Raw genomic sequence first — 18,723 nt, forward strand, 5'->3', positions numbered from 1 at the left:
GAAAAAAATGGCAGAATTAATTCAAAGGTTACATGTTCAAATTGCTCTTTTTCGTTTCCTTGACTTCAGTTTTTTTTCCCCTCCTTGAAATATTTTCTTCTTATGCTGAAATAATTTACTCCTCTTTGAAATTCAAATGCCTTCATTGTGATCATTTCTCATGTATAGAGCTTCATCAGCAGTGTCGTTACTTTGATTTGATATCCTTTCAAATGGGTCATCTTCAATTATTACATTTTCATTTATTTTTTCATGTAACATAAGAATAGACCACCCCTTATTAGCAGGGTTAGGGACATAAAACACTTGTTTGGCTTGTTGCAGTAAAATAAAAGACTCATCCTTATACCCTTCTTTGTTCAAATTGACTTGTACAAATTCAAATTGATAATCAAATTTCAAGCCATTTTTTCGATCAATCCACTTGTAACCAAAGACTGAAACTCGAAAGGATATGTAATCTAAATTCCATATATGCTTAATTACACTAAAGTATGACATGTTTTCATAGATAGAATTTTTATCCTCAGTGCTGGAAATATGCATGGAATGAGCTACAAGAGTTACACCACTATTTTGCATTGTGCTCTTATCATCTTGCTCCCTTGTATAAAATGTGTATCTGTTGACAAAGTAAGCAGTGTAAGAAATGGCCTGTCTGCTTGGACCGTTAGTTAACCATCTCAATTTTTTAGAAACTGAATTGGAATCAACATTTAACATTTAAAGAATGTGCTCCTTAAACCATCTTGTAAAAGTTTTATTGTGTTTCTTAGCATATCAAATTTCTGATTTATTGAGATTGTCTCTCCTAAGTTCAACCATATGCTTATCTACATACTCTTCAACCTCTTCAGTGTTGTGCAACACATATAGGTGGGCTTGCTCCCACTGTACACTTGACATAGTAATGACTTTGTTTCCCATGATCCCCTCTTCACTTATTCTACCCATATGCTAATATGACTCAGGTACTCAGTACAAAAGTCAACAGCCTCTTTACAAAGGTACCGTTCAACAATACAACCCTCCGGTCAACTTTGATTTTTCATATAGCCTTTCAAAATCTTCATATAGCGCTCAATAGGATACATACATCTTAAATAAGCAGGCCCACACATTTAAACCTCCCTAACCAAGTGAACAGTTAGGTGGATCATAATATCAAAGAATGACGGTGGAAAATACATTTCAATCTCACACAGTGTTAATACAATTCAAGCTTGCAACTTTGGCAACTTATGTGGGTTAATCACTTTACTACAAATGGACTTGAAAAACAAACATAACTTAGTGATCATCCTTCGTACTTTAGGGGGTAAAATTGCACGTATAGCAACTGGAATGAAATCCTCTATTAAAACATGGCAATCGTGAGACTTTAAGCCCTTTAACTTCAAATCTTTTATTGATACAATATTTTTTATGTTTGAAGAGTAACCCTCAGGAACTTTAACTGCATTAAGGAACTCACAAAATGTAATTTTCTCTTTCTTAGATAGCGTATAAGTTGCCGGAAGGAGAAAGGTACGGTTCCCCTTATCTTGGGGTGCTAATTCTTCTCTTATTCCTAAAAAAACCATGTCCAACCTTGTTTTTATACCATCTTTTATTTTTCCTGACACTTGGAGTAAAGTCCCAATAAGCCTTTCACAAATATTTTTCTCAATATGCATGACATTAAGAAAATGCCGAACATCTAAAGTGGTCCAATAAGGGAGTTCAAAGAAAATAGATCTCTTCTTCCATCCGGTTGTCCCAAGGTGCCTTGCAAATGGTTTTTCAAATTCAATATCTAAATCCTTAATCTTCTTAAACAACTCATCACCAGTTAATGACAAAGGTGTCTTTTCTTCTTCTAGATTTTCATTGAACGCTTTTCTCAACCGCCGATATTGATGTTCTTGGTGTAAAAACCTACGGTGCCCAAGGTAAACATTCTTCATCCTATGTTGAAGCCTCATAGAATGTGTTCCCTCTTCGCAAATAGGGCATCCAAGTTGCCCTTTAATGCTATACCCTGACAGATTACCATAAACAGGAAAGTCATTGATTGTATCGAAGAGCATAGCTCTTAAATTAAATCTTTCTCTCTATACCTATCATATACCTCTATACCTGACTTCAACATGATCTTCAAGTCATCAATTAGAGGAGCCAAATATATGTCTATGTCATTCCTAGGTTGCTTGGGTCTCGCAATTAGCATAGACAACATCATATACTTGTGCTTCATGCAAAGCCATGAAGGAAGGTTATAAATCACCAAAATGACTGGCCAAGTGCTGTGGCTACTACTTTAAATCCCATGAGGATTCATCCCATCGGTAGACAATGCAAGGCGTAGATTCCTACTCTCTTCCTTAAATTTAGGGTACGCATAATCAATCTTTGTCCATTGTAGAGAATCAGCAGGATGACGAAGCATGCCGTCTTTTATCCTTTCATCCGCATGCCATGTTAAGCTTTTCACAATTTCTGCACTACTATACATGCTTCTAAATCTAGGCACGATTGAAAAATACCATAGTGCCTTCACGGGACTTGATTCGTTCTGCTTGTAGCATGAGGCATTACACTTCGGACACTCGGTTAATAACACATATTCATTTCGAAATAAAAGGCAATCATTAGGGCACGAGTGTATCTTTTCATAACTCATGCCAATTGATCGCAATACTTGTTTTGCGTCATATGTTTGACAAGGAAGCTCATTTTCCTTAGGAAGTAATTCTACTTTCAAATACCCAAGCAACTTAGTAAAGCTCGCATCACTCCATCTATGTTTTGCCTTCATGTTGTACAATTTTAACACTGCCGACAACTTTGATGCATTACAACCAGCATACAACGGTGTCTTCGCATCACTTTTCAACTTCTCAAACATTTTCGGATAATTCTTGAGGTCCTCTTCAACTGCTTTAGCCATCTATTCAAGACAATCTTCCTCAAGTGTGCATGTGTCAAAATTATCAGGAGATGATGTACAGCTTTCACTATGCTTCTAACTGCAACCAATGTCATCTCTTGTCTCTCCATGCATTGTCTAACACTTGTAACTTTGATCCATCCCATTAATCACTAAGTGTTCTTCACAAGTATCTGGATTAACCTGCTTTACAAGACCGTACTTTAAACATGGGCAAACAATCCTAGTAGGATCCTCCGCATGCTTAACTGCAAGCTTAACAAAATTTGCCACCCCATCCCAATATTCCTTGGATAGACGATTGGCAAACATCCATTTCTTATCCATAATTCCTAGAAAGATTAAGAGGGAAATATGATTAGTGACTTTGACTACTCCTAGATAGTGGGAGAATTAGATACAAAGAGGGAAATATGATTAGTCAATAAGTTACTAACCACATGTTTGCACATTCCCTCTTTAATCTTGTTTAAAACTAATAATTATATTTTAATGCTAGCCATTGAAATAATTTAGGCAGCTTAACGACTTGAAAAAGAGAGTTTCTCGAGCTTTATCCCCTCTCTCTATTAATCTAAATAATAACAACAATAGCATCCACAACAACAATCACATAAAGTTATATTCAAGAATAATTTAAAAAAAAATGATAGCATATATAACGGCTTAAAATGAGTATTACCAGGTTTTTATGCCTTTAGAAAAATCAAGTTATCCATAATGAGATTATATATGATCCAACAACAATAATAACAACATTAATAAGAAACCCAATTTTAATTAAAATCATATTAAACCATATTAAACACTATATAAATATCAATTTAAAATCTCAAAAATATTTTTTCATATAAGCCAATTCTCAATCAATTGAAAAACTAGTAATGTGAAGATTGACAACTCAAGGAATATAAATCTAAATTAATCATTCAATTCCAGAACAAACATTCAGAACTTAAAAACAAGGTAATTAAGTGGTATACTATTTTTATATCCTTAATGAATCTTCTCATATCAGCAAAATAATTGGATGATCTATTAATTCAATAATTAAGCACCCAAAAACTCAAACTTCAAACACTCACTAAGAAGAACAACAATGCAGATCAAAATAAGTAACACAGAAACTATTTATTGTGTATAAAAATTAAAATCAACAACCCATACATTCAAAATGAAGATTAATAATTGGGAAAGCAAGAACTTACCTCAACAAGAACAAGGAACGCCGACTGTACAAAAAAACAGAGACGAGAGTGTGTTGCAGAGTCGTAGAGATCGATAATCCAAACAAATGAGTGCCCACAAGACTTGTGCAGGCCGAGAATCAAAAACCCCTCAAGAATCGAGACTAAAAATGTGTTTTTTGGCAGTTAGAGTGATGAAATATGGGTTTCGGTGGCTCTGGGTTTGTTTTTGAAGACGAAGGATCTGCAGAAATGGAGAGCGAAAAAAAAACCTGGAGGGAATTTAAATGACAATACTTGACGGTTATTATGAAATAACCGTCAAGTATTACATATTTGATGCTTCTTTTAAAAGAACTGTCAAGTATATGGCAGACAAACTTGATGGTTATTTCAAAACAAGCGTCAAGTATGTGAAAAAATTTAATTTTTTTTCTACTATTAATTTGACGTTTGTTTATCGAAGACCGACATGTAAATTTTAGCTTTATATTACGGTTATTTATAAAAAACGTCAAATATATATACTTGACGGTTATCTTTAAATAACCGTCAAGTATCTGCCTAAATATTTGACGCTTGTTTCGTAAAAATCGTCAAGTATTCTCCACCTTTTTTATTTGTCATTTTTTTCAAATAAACGTCAATTATAGGGCGTCAATTATACACTTTTCTGTAGTAGTGGAGGTTAGTTTTTCTATTCTTATTTATCTACCTTTTTTTAACTCTTTGCCTTTTTTTGTTAAGATTTTTCAATTATGTCCCTGTTCTGACATAATTTAAGAAAATATAAAAAACCAAATCAATAAAGATTAAACCCAAGAGACTAAATTGATAATTGAAATAAATTTAAAAAATTAAAAAATTTATTATCCTGAAGACATAAACCAGTGAAAATATATGACTGTTGTCATAGAGGTAAGTTTTTTTATTCTTATTTATCTACCTTTTTTTTAACTCTTTGCCTTTTTTTGTCAAGATTTTTCAATTATGTCCCTATTCTGAATGAGTCCAGATCATCTCCAAAATGAAATGGAACAAGGGATGAAAATAAAATTTCATTCCTTTTTGAGATGGGAGATTGGGCATTGGGGTTGTCGCAATCTTTTCTCATCCTATGAGTACCCTTACATTTTTTAAATGCTTTAAATTTTTTTTATTAATATAACTGATTGTTTATATTGACAAAATTCAATAAAAATTGATGAAGGAATGATGTTAGTTTTCTATATATCTATATGGCATAATATAAAAATTTTCATAAAGACATATTATTCATTGGTTGTATTTTAAATAGTCAATTTGTCAAATTTAATGCAATCCATGAGATTAGGAGAGTTCAACTTATATATATTCCAATTGACACCGTTCTATTTTGATCATATCGAGATTGCTTTCGTCCCAGTCCAAAAATAATTGAGATAAGACTTTATGGGACATGATGAGATAAGTGATTGCCCTTGGAACGTCCCATCCCGAATACTATATATATATATATATATAATTTTTTATTTTAAAATATATATATAAAATATATTAATTATAATTTTAATATGTGATATTTTTATTTAAAACTAAAAGTTTTTTAATTGCTAATTTTAATGATACAAAGTAAGTAATATAGGATAATATCTTTCTTTACAATATATTAGTTATTTAATATAATTTATTCTTATATCTATCTATTTAATAATTTTTATTTATATCATATTTTTTATTTATTTTTGAAAGAGTTGCTAGCTTACATATTTTAACTAAAAAAAAAGAACAATAATTCAATGTTGCATCGGGCTTGTCTGTTACTATTACTTTTATAACCTAGATATTACTTTTACTTACCATCATAATGTGTCATGTCTCATACATACTTGACTTTAACTTATATACTTGTAGTTGTGATTGATATAATTCTATAATTATTATAATTTATATACTCGTGTTATTTTAATTTTAAACTCAATAAGTTATACAATTTAAAATTTTGATTAATGAATATTATTATTCATACTTTTCTCTTACATTGTTTGCTTTATTGAGACGGCTGGACATTTTGATTTTGTCTCAATTTTATCCTGATTTTCAACTAGATGAAATAATTTTTGGGACAGGACGAGACAGGATATGAAACATAAATTTAGTCTCGATTATTTTTTGAGATGGGATATAAGATAGGGATGTTATGATCCCATCTTGTCTTGTGAATGCCCTTACACGAAACCCTGCTAATTCAATTCAAATAAATATTTTGAAGTTATAAAAAAAAAAAAACTAAGCATAAAAGTTCTCTTTAAACAAGAGCAAGAATATTTTGGCCATCATAAAAAAGCAAGAATATGCATTCCGGCCAAATGAAGCATAAACATAAAATTTTCTTAAATTTTAAAACCTTCAGCAAACGTTAAACCCTTACGCTTCCTTTTTATACTTCTCCACGAATCCCCTTTTACTCAATTTCTGAGCTGAACCCTCCCATAGATGCATTCAATCCACAGTCCCTCTTGCTTTGCCAACCTCAATCACCCTTTATCCAAGTTCAATCGTATTTCCTACTGTTTGGTTGGATCTAATGTGTTACAGGCCTCCTGCGCAACCTCAGCTGTTCGTAGCTTCGGATTGAGTGCTTTTGATTCTGAATTCTTGCCCAAATTTGGTTCTTTTCAGAACCCACGTTTTGTTTTCGCGCGCAGTAAACCCTGGCGCTGTGTGATAGCCAGAGCTACCGGAAATGACTACTATTCGACTTTGAAAGTTAGTAAGAATGCTTCTTTGCAAGAGATTAAGAGCGCTTACAGAAAATTAGCCCGTAAGGTTGGTGGCTTTGTGCTTGTTTCTAACTATCTGTTGCATCTTGGTTTTATAGCTATGGTTTGTGTTTAGGTTCTGGGAAAATGATGTTCGGTATTTGTGGTCTTTTCGGCTCTCTTCTTCCCCTGTAAGCTCTTAATACATTGCCGCTGAATGTTGGGAGTAACAGTTGATCACTGTGTGTGTGTGTGTGTGTGTGTGTGTGTGAGAAGGCAAAAATTCTTTAGCCTCTTTCCTTTTGTTATGTGTAATGTCTTTTTCCTTTTTCCCAGTATTGTGAGATCAATTTTCTGTAGAAATTGTCTTTGAAGTAATTTTATATGACTTAGCGTTTCTGGAGTCTTCTCATAACCAACCCATGCTACCATAAGAGAAAACTATGTTTAATCACCATGATCTCCCGAATTTGTCTCAACCATTCTCTTCGGAACATCTAGTGTACCAAATGGCACATTCAAACCAGATACAGGAAAATCCATAACCAATGAAAAACGAAACGATTTCCGTTGGTTTAATCATCTGTTGTACTGGTGACCTCTTTTTCTTTGTAAGCTTCCATCTCCGTTGGTCTTGTTCAAATAATTGCATGGTTCATGGATGGTTTCATCTTCCTTATACTATATCCACCAGTTTCTATAAACATTGTAACTGAGGATTTGGAGTTTTATCTTTTGGTAGATTTTAAGTGAATTGTAAAATTGAATAAAATGTAATGTTCATGTCTGCTGTAAGTTCTTGTTATATGCCACTAAAACAATAAAAAATGTGATTTTCTTTTTATCAGTACCATCCAGATATGAACAAGAGCCCGGGGGCAGAAGAGAAATTCAAGGAGATAAGTGCTGCATATGAGGTAATTATTTTGCCCTTAAGAGTGTGACCTTTTTCTACTGTCAGTAGAATGTGCTCTTGGGGAATGCAAGATGGATTCAATTAAGGTGTTTTCTTATTATATTATTGGTCCCAATTCATCTCCTTTTTATCTTTTATAGTTCTATTCACTTACCCACTACCCTTGTGCTCATAATCTGTCCATTGGCACGGTAATACTTTCTACATATCAGTTGCAATGTCCGTTATTGCATAGTGGGATATATGGTTGATTGTATTCTTCACGGGTTATACTTGCTTCGCATTATATTTGGATCTCTTTATTTCCCTTCTTGGGTTAACAAAGCATGTATATAGGTTCTATCAGATGATGAGAAAAGATCTTTATATGATCGCTTTGGTGAGGCAGGTCTACAAGGAGAAACTGGAGTGTCAGCTAGTGCTTCAGGGGTATGTTTACAATCAAGTCTTTTGACTGCTCCATTGGCCATGAGGAACTCAAGATTCTTTCATTGATGATACAGTCCTATGTTATGAGAATATATTGTGTTTCATCTTTTCCTAGTCTTGGAGAAGCATGGCTCTGTATCAAGTACCTCTTATTTGTTAGTTACTTATGTTTTATGAATTACTCAGGTTGATCCTTTTGACGTATTTGATGCATTCTTTGGTGGTTCGGATGGTCTATTTGGAGGCGGTGATGAACTAGGAGGAATGAACTTCAATTCAAGGAACAACAGAAAACGGGGTCTTGATATTCGGTAACTATCTTCTCAAGTTGGTTTTGGCTCATGTTCTACACAAGGAAGTTGAGAGCATATTACTCTTTCACTTATTGTGACAAATTTGTTCCAGAATTAACTCAATAGTTAAAGTCATCCACTTTGATACTGTCCTTTTGATAATTGGTTTCTTGAAATATGGCTGTCCTATCTATTTGAATGACAACTTCCTATGAAAGACCTAGTCAAGCTCCAAAAAGAAGCCAACTCATTGTTTAAGCTATTACAGATTCTGCTGGTAAGTTGTTGGCAAATTTTTCCCACAGTATACAGTATTTATTTTTATCATATTTTTCCATTCAGGTATGACCTTCACTTGAGCTTTGAGGAATCTATTTTTGGAGGAAGGAGAGAAATTGAAGTTCCTTGTTTTCAGACATGTAATGATTGTGATGGTACAGGAGCTAAATCAAGGGATTGCATTAAACCATGCATGAATTGTGGTGGCAGAGGAGGAGAGATGAAAAGTCAAAGAACACCCTTTGGAGTAATGTCTCAGGTAATGTAGATATGGGTGACATGACAATGACCTATCACTGCATTTACTAATTCCCTTCGCTTTTTTACATGTGTTTCTGTGGCAAAACTAATTGATATTTTCTTTTCTAAATTGAAATTCATGAAAGACGTATGAATACATCAGGCAACATTCTATGATATATAGATATTTAAGATTCCTAGCCTCATCATTTAATCCCTCACCATTTATCCTAAGTATTTTTTTCCCCTGTCTAATATCAGGGATTTTATCCATTTCTCCTAAAGTACTGTCCCTCTTTCTAACAAAAAATTGTTTCTTTCCTTCATAATTTGCATCCCATGGCATTTAGAGTGGTGTAGAGAGAAAATAGAAATTGACGTGTTTTTATTAATCTTTTGACTTGTATTGAATCTTCCTACCTACTTCACCTTGATGTATATAATTGGCATGTGAAGAGTTTAAAGATGTAAATTTATCCAGATAGAAATAACTTCAGCTGTGAAATATGTTATTCAAACTTATGATTAATCAATTTGATCCCACCTAGTCGGATAAGGCTTGTTGTTGTTGTTATGATTAATCAATTTCTAGAGTAGTTGTAAATGTCGTTAACGCCCAATAATTGCCACTACTTGCTATATCTGATTATTGTATTGTCTGTGAAGTTGGCATCTCTGTTGCTAACCTTCGGCATTACAATTTCTTATGCTTTCTGTTTATTTTTTTTTTAAATTTATTTGTACATCATCAGCAATACAGAAGTGATGATATCAATTGATTTTTAGGTTTCAACCTGCTCTGAGTGCCGTGGTCTTGGCAAGATAATCACTGATAACTGTCGAAGGTGCAGTGGTAGTGGACGGGTGCAGTCTAAACAAACAATGGAAATAGTCATTCCTCCTGGTGTCAATAACGGAGCCACAATGCAAATTCAAGGAGAGGGGAATTTTTATAAGAATAGGTTAGCCATTAGCATAAGCATAAATTCTTTAGCTCTGATGATCCCCCCACCCAATGGCCCAAAAAGAAAAGGGAAAGGAAAAGAGATAAAAAAGGATGCTGTACTTGATGCGATGTTTGGTTTTCCAGAAACTGAGAAACTGAAGCGTTTGAATAGACAAGAAATATTACAGTGATACATGATCTTTTGGCATGCCTAGGAGGCTTTTATTATGATCACAAGGGTGATGTTATAGGAGAGGAATATAGTTGTAATTAGTAATTAGTAATATAGTGTGTAAAACAAAGACCTTTTATTGTTTTTAACCCTAGGCATCATAATTTAATATGCAATTAATCTTTGAAATGTTATAGTTGAATGCATATTCTTTAAATTTGATAATAAGAAGCTGAGACATAGAAACAAGACATTATTAAGGTCACTGTCAAATGTTATGTCTTCAGAAAATTGTTCTAATTGAGTCATGTCTGGACTCTTCATTAACAACAGTTATCAGGAGTTTTGGCTTCTTAATCTAGAAAGTATGACATTGTATTGAGCCCTAAATTTAGTCAACTATGGGAGACTGACCTATTCCTGGTCCCCTCCCCCCTCCTCTTTTCACTATCAGTTTTACTGCTCAAATCAGCAACTTTTGCTACTGAAACCATGATGACCTATTGATGATAGATAAACGTGAATTTATTTCAATGTGTCATGTTTGATCATGAAAGTGAAAGGATCACCATTGTGAGACCTATTTAAAGTTGTCCTGAGCCAAAATTGCTCTCATTTGCAATCAGAAGAAAAATTATGGTTAGAATTTATAAGAATTCAACTCATCTAAGTGGTGATAAGAAAATGTGCAATTTTTTCAGGGGTACAGCTGGTGACCTTTATATAGTCATCCATGTTGGTGAAAAAGATGGAGTTTGGAGAGAAGGTCTTCATTTGTACTCTAAGATTAATATTGATTTCACAGAGGCAATTCTTGGGTCTGTTAAAAAGGTGATGTCAATCTTGGTGCGATTGAGATGCATATTGTTGACCTGATTGGGTGTGCGCCCTTGGCTAACTATGGAATATCTTACTTTTAATGTTTTCTATGATATATCTTGCTTGTGGTTATTTACACAAATGGTCAAGCTTCCCTAGGCTTTCTTTGCTAGCAATTGTGGATTCATACAATTACAGCACAATCTATATGATCCTTGTAGATGCCTTCTAATACATTGATGATTATGCTTCATTATGTTATTATGGTGGTTTCTATTAGTGCTGACTCTGTTTTGAAATGTCTTTATTTAGTGTTGTATATGGAAGCAAGTTGACAAGTTTAATCATTATGTACATTTCTTCAGTCAGTTTAGCGCTTGAATCACTAGGAACATTATTCAATATAGCCTGTAGCACTAGTATGACCTTGAAGATTGGACTTGGGTCGTTTCAGGTAGAAACAGTTGAGGGTTTAAGGGATCTCCAAATTCCTTCTGGGATTCAACCAGGAGATTTTGTGAAGTTGTCACGTTTGGGAGTTCCTGACATGAATAAGCCATCTGTTCGAGGTGATCATTACTTCATCATGAATATTCTCATCCCTAAAAATATCAGGTCTGTGCACTTTAAACTTTTTTGCTTATTTCTGATAGTCTCAATAGAATTATGAAATCTGTGCATGGCTTGAATTGCACCAAAATTTGTAATTAAATTATGGATACATCTCCCCCCTCCTTCCCCCCTGCTTTTTGGAGGGAGGGTACAGCTACAGCAGTGATATTGACATTCAACTCAGTGTTTCGTAGAAATAAGTTATGTATGTAGGAAATAAAAAGTTGTTTGAAAATGTTAAAATTGGAACTGGTGTTATCACTTGTTGATGGCCCTTCTGCTTCCCTCAAATGTAGAACATGCAAAGTGCCAATCTCTGTTTAAGTTTATTTAATAAGAAAAGAAGATAGTGTACGTCATTAATGTCTGCCTATCAGGAGTTTCACAAGCACGGGAAACTTTTTAGTACCTTTGGGTTCTTAAGTGTAAAATGCTTGTCTGCTTTAGCTGTGATCCCAAAGAGAAGCAACTTTTAGTTAGATTTTCATAATTAACCAATGATAAGTCGCCAATGTTTCTATTTTAATTTGCTTCGTTAGTGTTCTACTGAGAAGCCGCAAAATGAACAAGTTTTTAATAATTTTCCATCTCAGAGGGTTTGACCCAAAGGGGTAGCTCAGTTTATGATAACAGATAAAACTCTTATCTTCCCAGCTTTGATTTCTTTGACAAGCATTCTGAGAGTAATTAAAAATGTGTGATTTGTTGTCCGTACTCCCAGAATTTGCAAATAGAATGAGTTTGCAATGACCTTTTGCCTCAAAAGGCCTTACGCTAACCTTATTTGGTAAGAACGGATAGCGTATTTTATCAATTTGGGTTTGATTTCTATAAGGAAAATTTTCGGTATAATATCTTAAGATAGGCCGGGATGGGAAATTACCCAGATTGTAATTTTTTAGATTGTACCCCAATAATGAAGGCACTTCACTACCCGAATGTATCTATCTGAGTGAGTTTGAATTTCTTTACCTTACAAACTGTAAGGTCTTGATTCCTGAAACATATGGCCTCTCAGGTTAAAGTCATGATGCCTTCTTGATAGACCCATTCTTGTTTCCATTTTGAGGGTTTCTTATTTTCATTATCCTCAAATTTGTGCTTGGCATAGTGGTGCTGAACGTGTTCTTGTTGAGGAATTGGCTTCACTGAGAACATCTGGCAAAGACGCAGCAATCTCTTCCGATAACATTGGTAATAGTTCATTTTTCTTTAAAACTTGTGAAGTGTGGACTACATAATTTTGGTACAAGTTTGGTATGAATAACATACTTGAACTATTTGGGGGACACATTATGATTTTTGCCACCTCGTTTTTCAGGGACACCTAAAGGCGGAGTAAATGATTTCAAAAGGAGGCACGCAAAAGGTCATTCAAGCATGGGAAGCAAACATGGTTCCCTATGGAGATCAATCAAGAATTTCCTAAGGTATATGCCTCAACAGTTGTGCTATATGAACATCCTTCGACAAAAGAAAGAACAAATTTTAATTAATGACAAGTAGTTCGTAATATGGAGGAATTAAAGCCCATTCTTCGATATTGGATAGTTAAAGTTATCATCTAGCTTAGATGTGACAAAATATTTGTCTGTCTAAACTCTAAATTGTTAACCAATATTTCCCGGACCTAGTATTTTAGCAAGAAATGGAGTTTGGAAATATACAACAGGCTAATATTGTGAGGTTATTAGAGGTACACAGTTTATATTGCTATATTCTTTTTTCTGTCCAAAATCAAAATACTAAATTCTCTCTGTCATAGAAGGACTACAGCTTAAGTTCTGCTAAAGTGTGGTGTATGCATCTCATTGAGGTCCCATTATGTGAAGGCTCATTGTTTGTAGTAGAGAGAAATCACAACCTGGTCACTATATTGAGTTTGGATACGAGACTCACAGGCGACGAGGACCATGCTTGGCAATATTTTTAAAAAGGGGATAGGATACCAATCAATATGAAAGTTTTGAATCGAACTGCATGAACAAGCATTTACTGTATTGTAAACAAGAAGGTTGAATTGCACGTTTAGTGCATGTCCTTGATGATTTCAGATGATTGATGCCCTTGAGGCAAGCTAAAAGTTCTTGTTGTCTGAATAGGAATCTCAGTTTAGAATTCTCTTGGATAAGACATTTTAGTATTTTCTTGATTTACAGGGGAGGACAGTCTGAAGAGAAGTTTGCATCTATTAGCTTGGATTCCTCAGCAGCGTTGTGGAGATTTGACAGGCCAAATTATTCGAACCCCAATTATTTTTTAGTTGGGTTCATGATAAGTTGTATTATTTTCTATATATCTAAGTCTTGTGACGCTTTGTTTGAGAAACGAACCCTGCCCTCTACTCGTAGAACACTTTAATGAAAGGACATTGAAAGGAATAGATTTTTCTGTCTGAGCAATAAGATGAGAGAGTATCACCACGGTTTTCTTACTTGAGCTAGGCTAAAACGGATGTGACTGTATGTTAGAGCTATCTTCTGTATAATTTGCTTCTGCATCAGGAAATCTTGCAGAAGCGTTAGAGTTTAGACATTGAGACCTCACAATGTACATTGCAGCTGGTTCTGGAACGTCATGTCTCCTGACTATGAATATAAGGGTAATGTAATTTAATTACATTTTAAGGATAGAGTTGAATTTTTTAAATATTATTTTTACTTTCAAGAATGTATTGACATTTTCTTAATGTGTATAACAATGATAGGGGATAGCATTTCTTCACGGCAAGGTACTGAACAGGTTTAACATAGTGGGTTTTCTCTTGACAATTTTTTATCATGTTCTTTCTACTACATAATTTTTTTCACATTCAAAGCAAGGATAAAATGGCAATTGGGTTTTCTCCTATGCATAGGAGAGCGGAGGAGGTTTTATTGCAGATCTCAACCGTTAAATAAAATTTGATGATTTAAGTTTAATAATTTTTAAAATTATAAATTTAATATGAACAGTTTAAATTTAAAAACAAATAAAATGTTGGTTGAAAGACCGAAGCAAATCGAGCATTCAATTTCCTCTGAATGATGTTATCTTTTATGAATGAAAACGATAATGAAATTGTCGAGATGGATACGTGGATGTACATATAAAGATGAAATTTAAAATGAGTAAATATGAGAAAAAGAGTGTGGTATTTATTAAAAAAATAATAATAAATTATTTGAAGTGATTAGGATATGTACAAAGAATATCACGGGAGTTATTTGTAAGAAGAGTGAAATAGATGATTTTGAGTTTTATTAAAAAAAAGTAGAGGAAGATTGAAGAGAACATGAGGTTGTTGAGTAAGAATTTTTAATTAATAATATTTTAAAAAATTTAATAAATAATTGATATCATATAATTTATGTAGATGTCATCTAGGGGGACAAGACTTGTTGTTTTCTTCTAGCTTCCTTCTTCGTTCCTATCGAAGCACACCCATCTCCTGCAAATGGCGCTAGAATGGGTTGTACTAAGCTACGCTGCCAGCGCAGAAGCCGTCATGCTGCTTCTCCTCACCCTCCCTGGTCTTGGCCCTCTTCCCAAGGGTCTCATCTCCGTCACCCCAAATCTCCTCCGACCTTTCTGTTCCATCGTTCCGTTCTGCATCTTCCTGCTCCTCGACATCTACTGGAAGTTATAGACGAGACCCTCTTGTCAATCCCCCGGGTCTTGCCCTCCCTCTGAGCACCTTCGCTATCAGAAATCCATCATCAAGAGCCAGCGCAATGCCCTTTTGATCGCTGCCGCTCTGGTTTTTTACTGGATCTTGCACTCCGTCACCGGCCTTGTGGTCCGACTCGAGGAGCTGAATTATCGTGGGGAGAAGTTGAAGAAGGAGGATTCCGATTGATTGGATTTTGGAGTAATCTTGCCGGTTGCTTTCAACAATCAAACGAGGTGTATGGATATATAATTGGGAATGAGGTAAGCGTTCTGTCCTTGGAAATCGGATGAACCCTAAAAGTTTCAACGAAGAGTACTTATTCTTCTGGAATCTACTTACTAATTAGCTTGGTCGAAGGAAGCTTATAATTTTATTAGCAAATATTGTATGAATTGCGCCTTCCCTGCAAATAGAGCTTGGGTACTGTACAGGCCTGCTCATATGTTTCTTGATCTCCTCCTTCCCTTTCCTTTCACGTGTCGTCGATGCATGGTTCGCCATGGTGAATCGTTACTATCTAATCTAATTATATAAAGAGCCTGTTTATGTAAAAATTGATTATCTTAATTGATTTTGATTATAATTAATTATGTTGTAATGTGATTATATTTGGGATTTTATTTTTTAAAATTAATTTTGATAGAATTAAATGTGTTTAGATGATTTAATCATAATTAATTTTAGTCTGCAAATTATTATAAACGACGTTGTCTTTTTAAGATATAAATATCAATGTAATTGTATATAATATTATTAAATTTGGTAAATTATATTTAACAAATAATTATGTATGATAGTGATCTAGTTAATAATTACATAATATTTAATATATATATATATATAGTTAATTATGAAAATTATATTTGAAAATCATGTTAAAGATAGAAGAATTTTTTATAATTTCAATAACTAATATTATAATATGATATTATGTGTTTTGGTATGAAAAAAAGGTTTCACAGGAAAACGGAGATGAGAACCTGCACTGCACACATCCACTGTAAAGGTTAATATGTAATTTAGACATTAAATTATAAGTTCAGAGATGAGTTGAACTCTAAACTTTAAAAAAGTACATTTTGAACCATAAACCTCTATCATTAATTTTTAACAAATGTTTGTCAAATTCATTTAGGGACAATTGCACTTTAGGCTCCAAACTCCAATTTGACGGGTGTTTGTTAAAAGTTAATTATAGGGGTGAAATTGTCAGTATTCAAAATGTACTTTTTTAAAAGTTTAGGATTTAAATTACCCTTGAACCTATAGTTTTTGAGCTAAATTGCATATGAACTCATGATAATATTATGAATTTCCCAAGATATGAGAAGAAGGGATAAAAAAGGTAAATGATGATGATGAAGAAACTATATAAAAGAAGGCTGTAAATTGTAATAATGAGTAAAGTAATTTTTACTTTTTAATATCAGTGGTAGTAATAGGAACGTAATATAAATTTCATAATAATATCAGTGAAAAAAACATTATCATTATTTGTTAGGAAAAAATTTAGAATAAATTCCTCTTCATACACTTTTTTTATGTTTCTTTATTTATCATAAAAGTGTTTGGTTTTATTTTATAAATTTTAACCTTCAACGATCAATTCAAACTAATAAACTTACACACTCCTTCAAAAATTTTTTAAAAGCTGATATAATATTGCAAAATACACTTTTCTTGTTATTGTTGAATTATTATTGATTAGAGTGTATTTTTAAAATAAAAAAATTTAATTATGATTTAGATCCTAAACTATATGTTTAAAAGTAATTTAAACCCTAAACTTTTTAAAATGGTACATTATAAATCTTAAACAATTAAAGTTAGGGTTTAAAGTGTAATTTTTTAAATAAATTTGACGGACATTTGTTAAAAGTTAAATAGTAAGGATAAAATTGCCCCAACCTTAATTATTTAGGATTGAATGCACCTTTTTAAAATTTAGTATTCAAATCATCTCTGGACTTATAATTTAAAATTTAAATTACATATTAATCCTTTACTAGTATAAAAGGGATTACTTAAATGGTTCATGAGACACAAGCAGACACACTTGGCAAGCAAAAATTCTGACACAGAATACATGAGCTTAAAAGATATAATTGAAAATCAAAAGTTGCCTTTAGCTGCTCAACTCAAAATAGAGTTTCATGATAAAAGATTGATTATTAAAAAATGAGGGTGTTTAGATTTTTTTTTTTTTACTAAAACCATGGTTTAATGACACATTGATTATAAATGGCCATCCAAACAAGTACATAGTCCGCAGGTCTCATGTCACGATATTTTCCTCATTTCCTTGAATTTTTTTTTTTTGGCCAAAAAAGAGTCATTTGCTTGAAATGAGAAGCAGAGCTAAGCATATATTCAAAATCTCAAAATAGATTAAGGATTCATTTAAATTTTAATTGAATATAATTGATTATAAAAAAATTAATTAATATAATTGATTTTTATTACAATTGATTATATTATGACGTGATAGTGTTTGGATGATATTTTTTAAAATTGATTTTGATAAAATTAAAAATTTTTAGATGATTTTAATCAAAATCAATTTTTGATGTGTAAATTACAATAAAAGGCATGAGTTTTATGGTAGATATTGATGAAATTGCATGTCATATTATTAAATTTATTTTGATTTATTTAACAAAAAAATATAATAGTGATATATTTAATACTTATAAAATTATTTAAAACACACACATATAGATTATGTTTAGAGGATTCAATCACAAGCTGATGTACAGCTCTCTCGCCTCTAGAACCTCACAATCTCATTGTCTCTCACTCTCTGATGCATGGTCAAGGATTCAAGTCCCAACGTGTAGAGGATGCAATCGCAAGCCACATAATGATAGGTCACAGGGTTATATTTGGTATTCTAGAAATTCTGACAAGTAATAAAAGTTCCAACACATATAATTGATATTGAGAAGCAAATAAGATGAGCTCAAGTCAAAACCGCATTTAGAGCCAAATAATTGATTTTGTGAAAATGAAATGTTGGGTATTTTTTTTTTTTTACTAAAACTCAATTTTTGTACAGATAATTGTTTTTCTACACAAACATAAACAAGCACGAAACCGCTCAAAATGTGAGTTTCAATCAAGTCATAGGTGTGCAATATTAAATCAAAGAAATAGAGATTGAGAATGAAAAGAGACACAGGGAAGAAGAATAAAGAACACGCGAAAGATACACTTTAATGGTCTATCAATATCAAGTAAAACAAAAGAACTAAAATGTTTCAACTCAAATCAAGAAACGTGGTTTTGCGAGTGGAAAGAAGATTATCAAGTTCTGAACCAAACAAGGGGTTACTTCAGCTTCTCCTTCCCCAGTCCCAACATAGCCCTCAACATTTTGACCGACGACCAACTCGTGTTACAGCCTCCTCCATCTTGCTTTGAAGCTACTTCCCATTCAACATCGGTATACAGCTCAGCCTGATGGTATCAAACGATCATGATTCTGACAATGATAGTGGCTACCACAATC

At 33.1% G+C, this 18,723-nt stretch overlaps 1 protein-coding gene and 1 pseudogene across 3 annotated transcripts; both read left to right on the top strand.

Annotated features, from left to right (window-relative positions):
• The first annotated feature begins 6,509 nt into the window (after positions 1–6,509).
• On the top strand, positions 6,510–14,217 carry LOC129306852 (uncharacterized). 3 transcript variants are annotated; one of them, XM_054947624.1, is made up of 12 exons: positions 6,816–6,924; positions 6,994–7,048; positions 7,706–7,774; positions 8,110–8,202; positions 8,389–8,513; positions 8,838–9,033; positions 9,801–9,976; positions 10,834–10,963; positions 11,406–11,566; positions 12,675–12,757; positions 12,885–12,993; positions 13,723–14,217. In XM_054947624.1, the coding sequence occupies exons 3-12, from the start codon at positions 7,718–7,720 to the stop codon at positions 13,922–13,924; spliced, it is 1,332 nt and encodes a 443-aa protein (XP_054803599.1). In that variant the 5' UTR covers positions 6,816–6,924; positions 6,994–7,048; positions 7,706–7,717; the 3' UTR covers positions 13,925–14,217. The 3 variants fall into 3 exon arrangements, with proteins under 3 accessions (XP_054803602.1, XP_054803592.1, XP_054803599.1); XM_054947617.1 differs by lacking the exon at positions 6,994–7,048 and having other exon boundaries at positions 6,516–6,924; XM_054947627.1 differs by lacking the exons at positions 6,994–7,048; positions 13,723–14,217 and having other exon boundaries at positions 6,510–6,924; positions 11,406–11,520.
• Positions 14,218–14,984: 767 nt separating this feature from the next.
• Positions 14,985–15,709, top strand: LOC129306067 (uncharacterized; annotated as a pseudogene).
• Positions 15,710–18,723: the final 3,014 nt, after the last annotated feature.

This window comes from Prosopis cineraria, unplaced genomic scaffold, assembly GCF_029017545.1.
Source record: "Prosopis cineraria cultivar Desert tree isolate PC_DT_omini unplaced genomic scaffold, ASM2901754v1 PC1, whole genome shotgun sequence".
NCBI classification, from domain to species: Eukaryota; Viridiplantae; Streptophyta; class Magnoliopsida; order Fabales; family Fabaceae; genus Prosopis; species Prosopis cineraria.

What these genes read in the sequence shown, in the direction of transcription:
- LOC129306852 (XM_054947617.1), top strand. Translation starts at nt 6,592, where the DNA reads ATGCATTCAATCCACAGTCCCTCTTGCTTTGCCAACCTCAATCACCCT. An exon ending in ACAGAAAATTAGCCCGTAAG is followed by an intron (nt 6,925 to 7,705) that starts GTTGGTGGCTTT and finishes TCTTTTTATCAG; the next exon opens with TACCATCCAGATATGAACAA. An exon ending in AAACGGGGTCTTGATATTCG is followed by an intron (nt 8,514 to 8,837) that starts GTAACTATCTTC and finishes TTTTCCATTCAG; the next exon opens with GTATGACCTTCACTTGAGCT.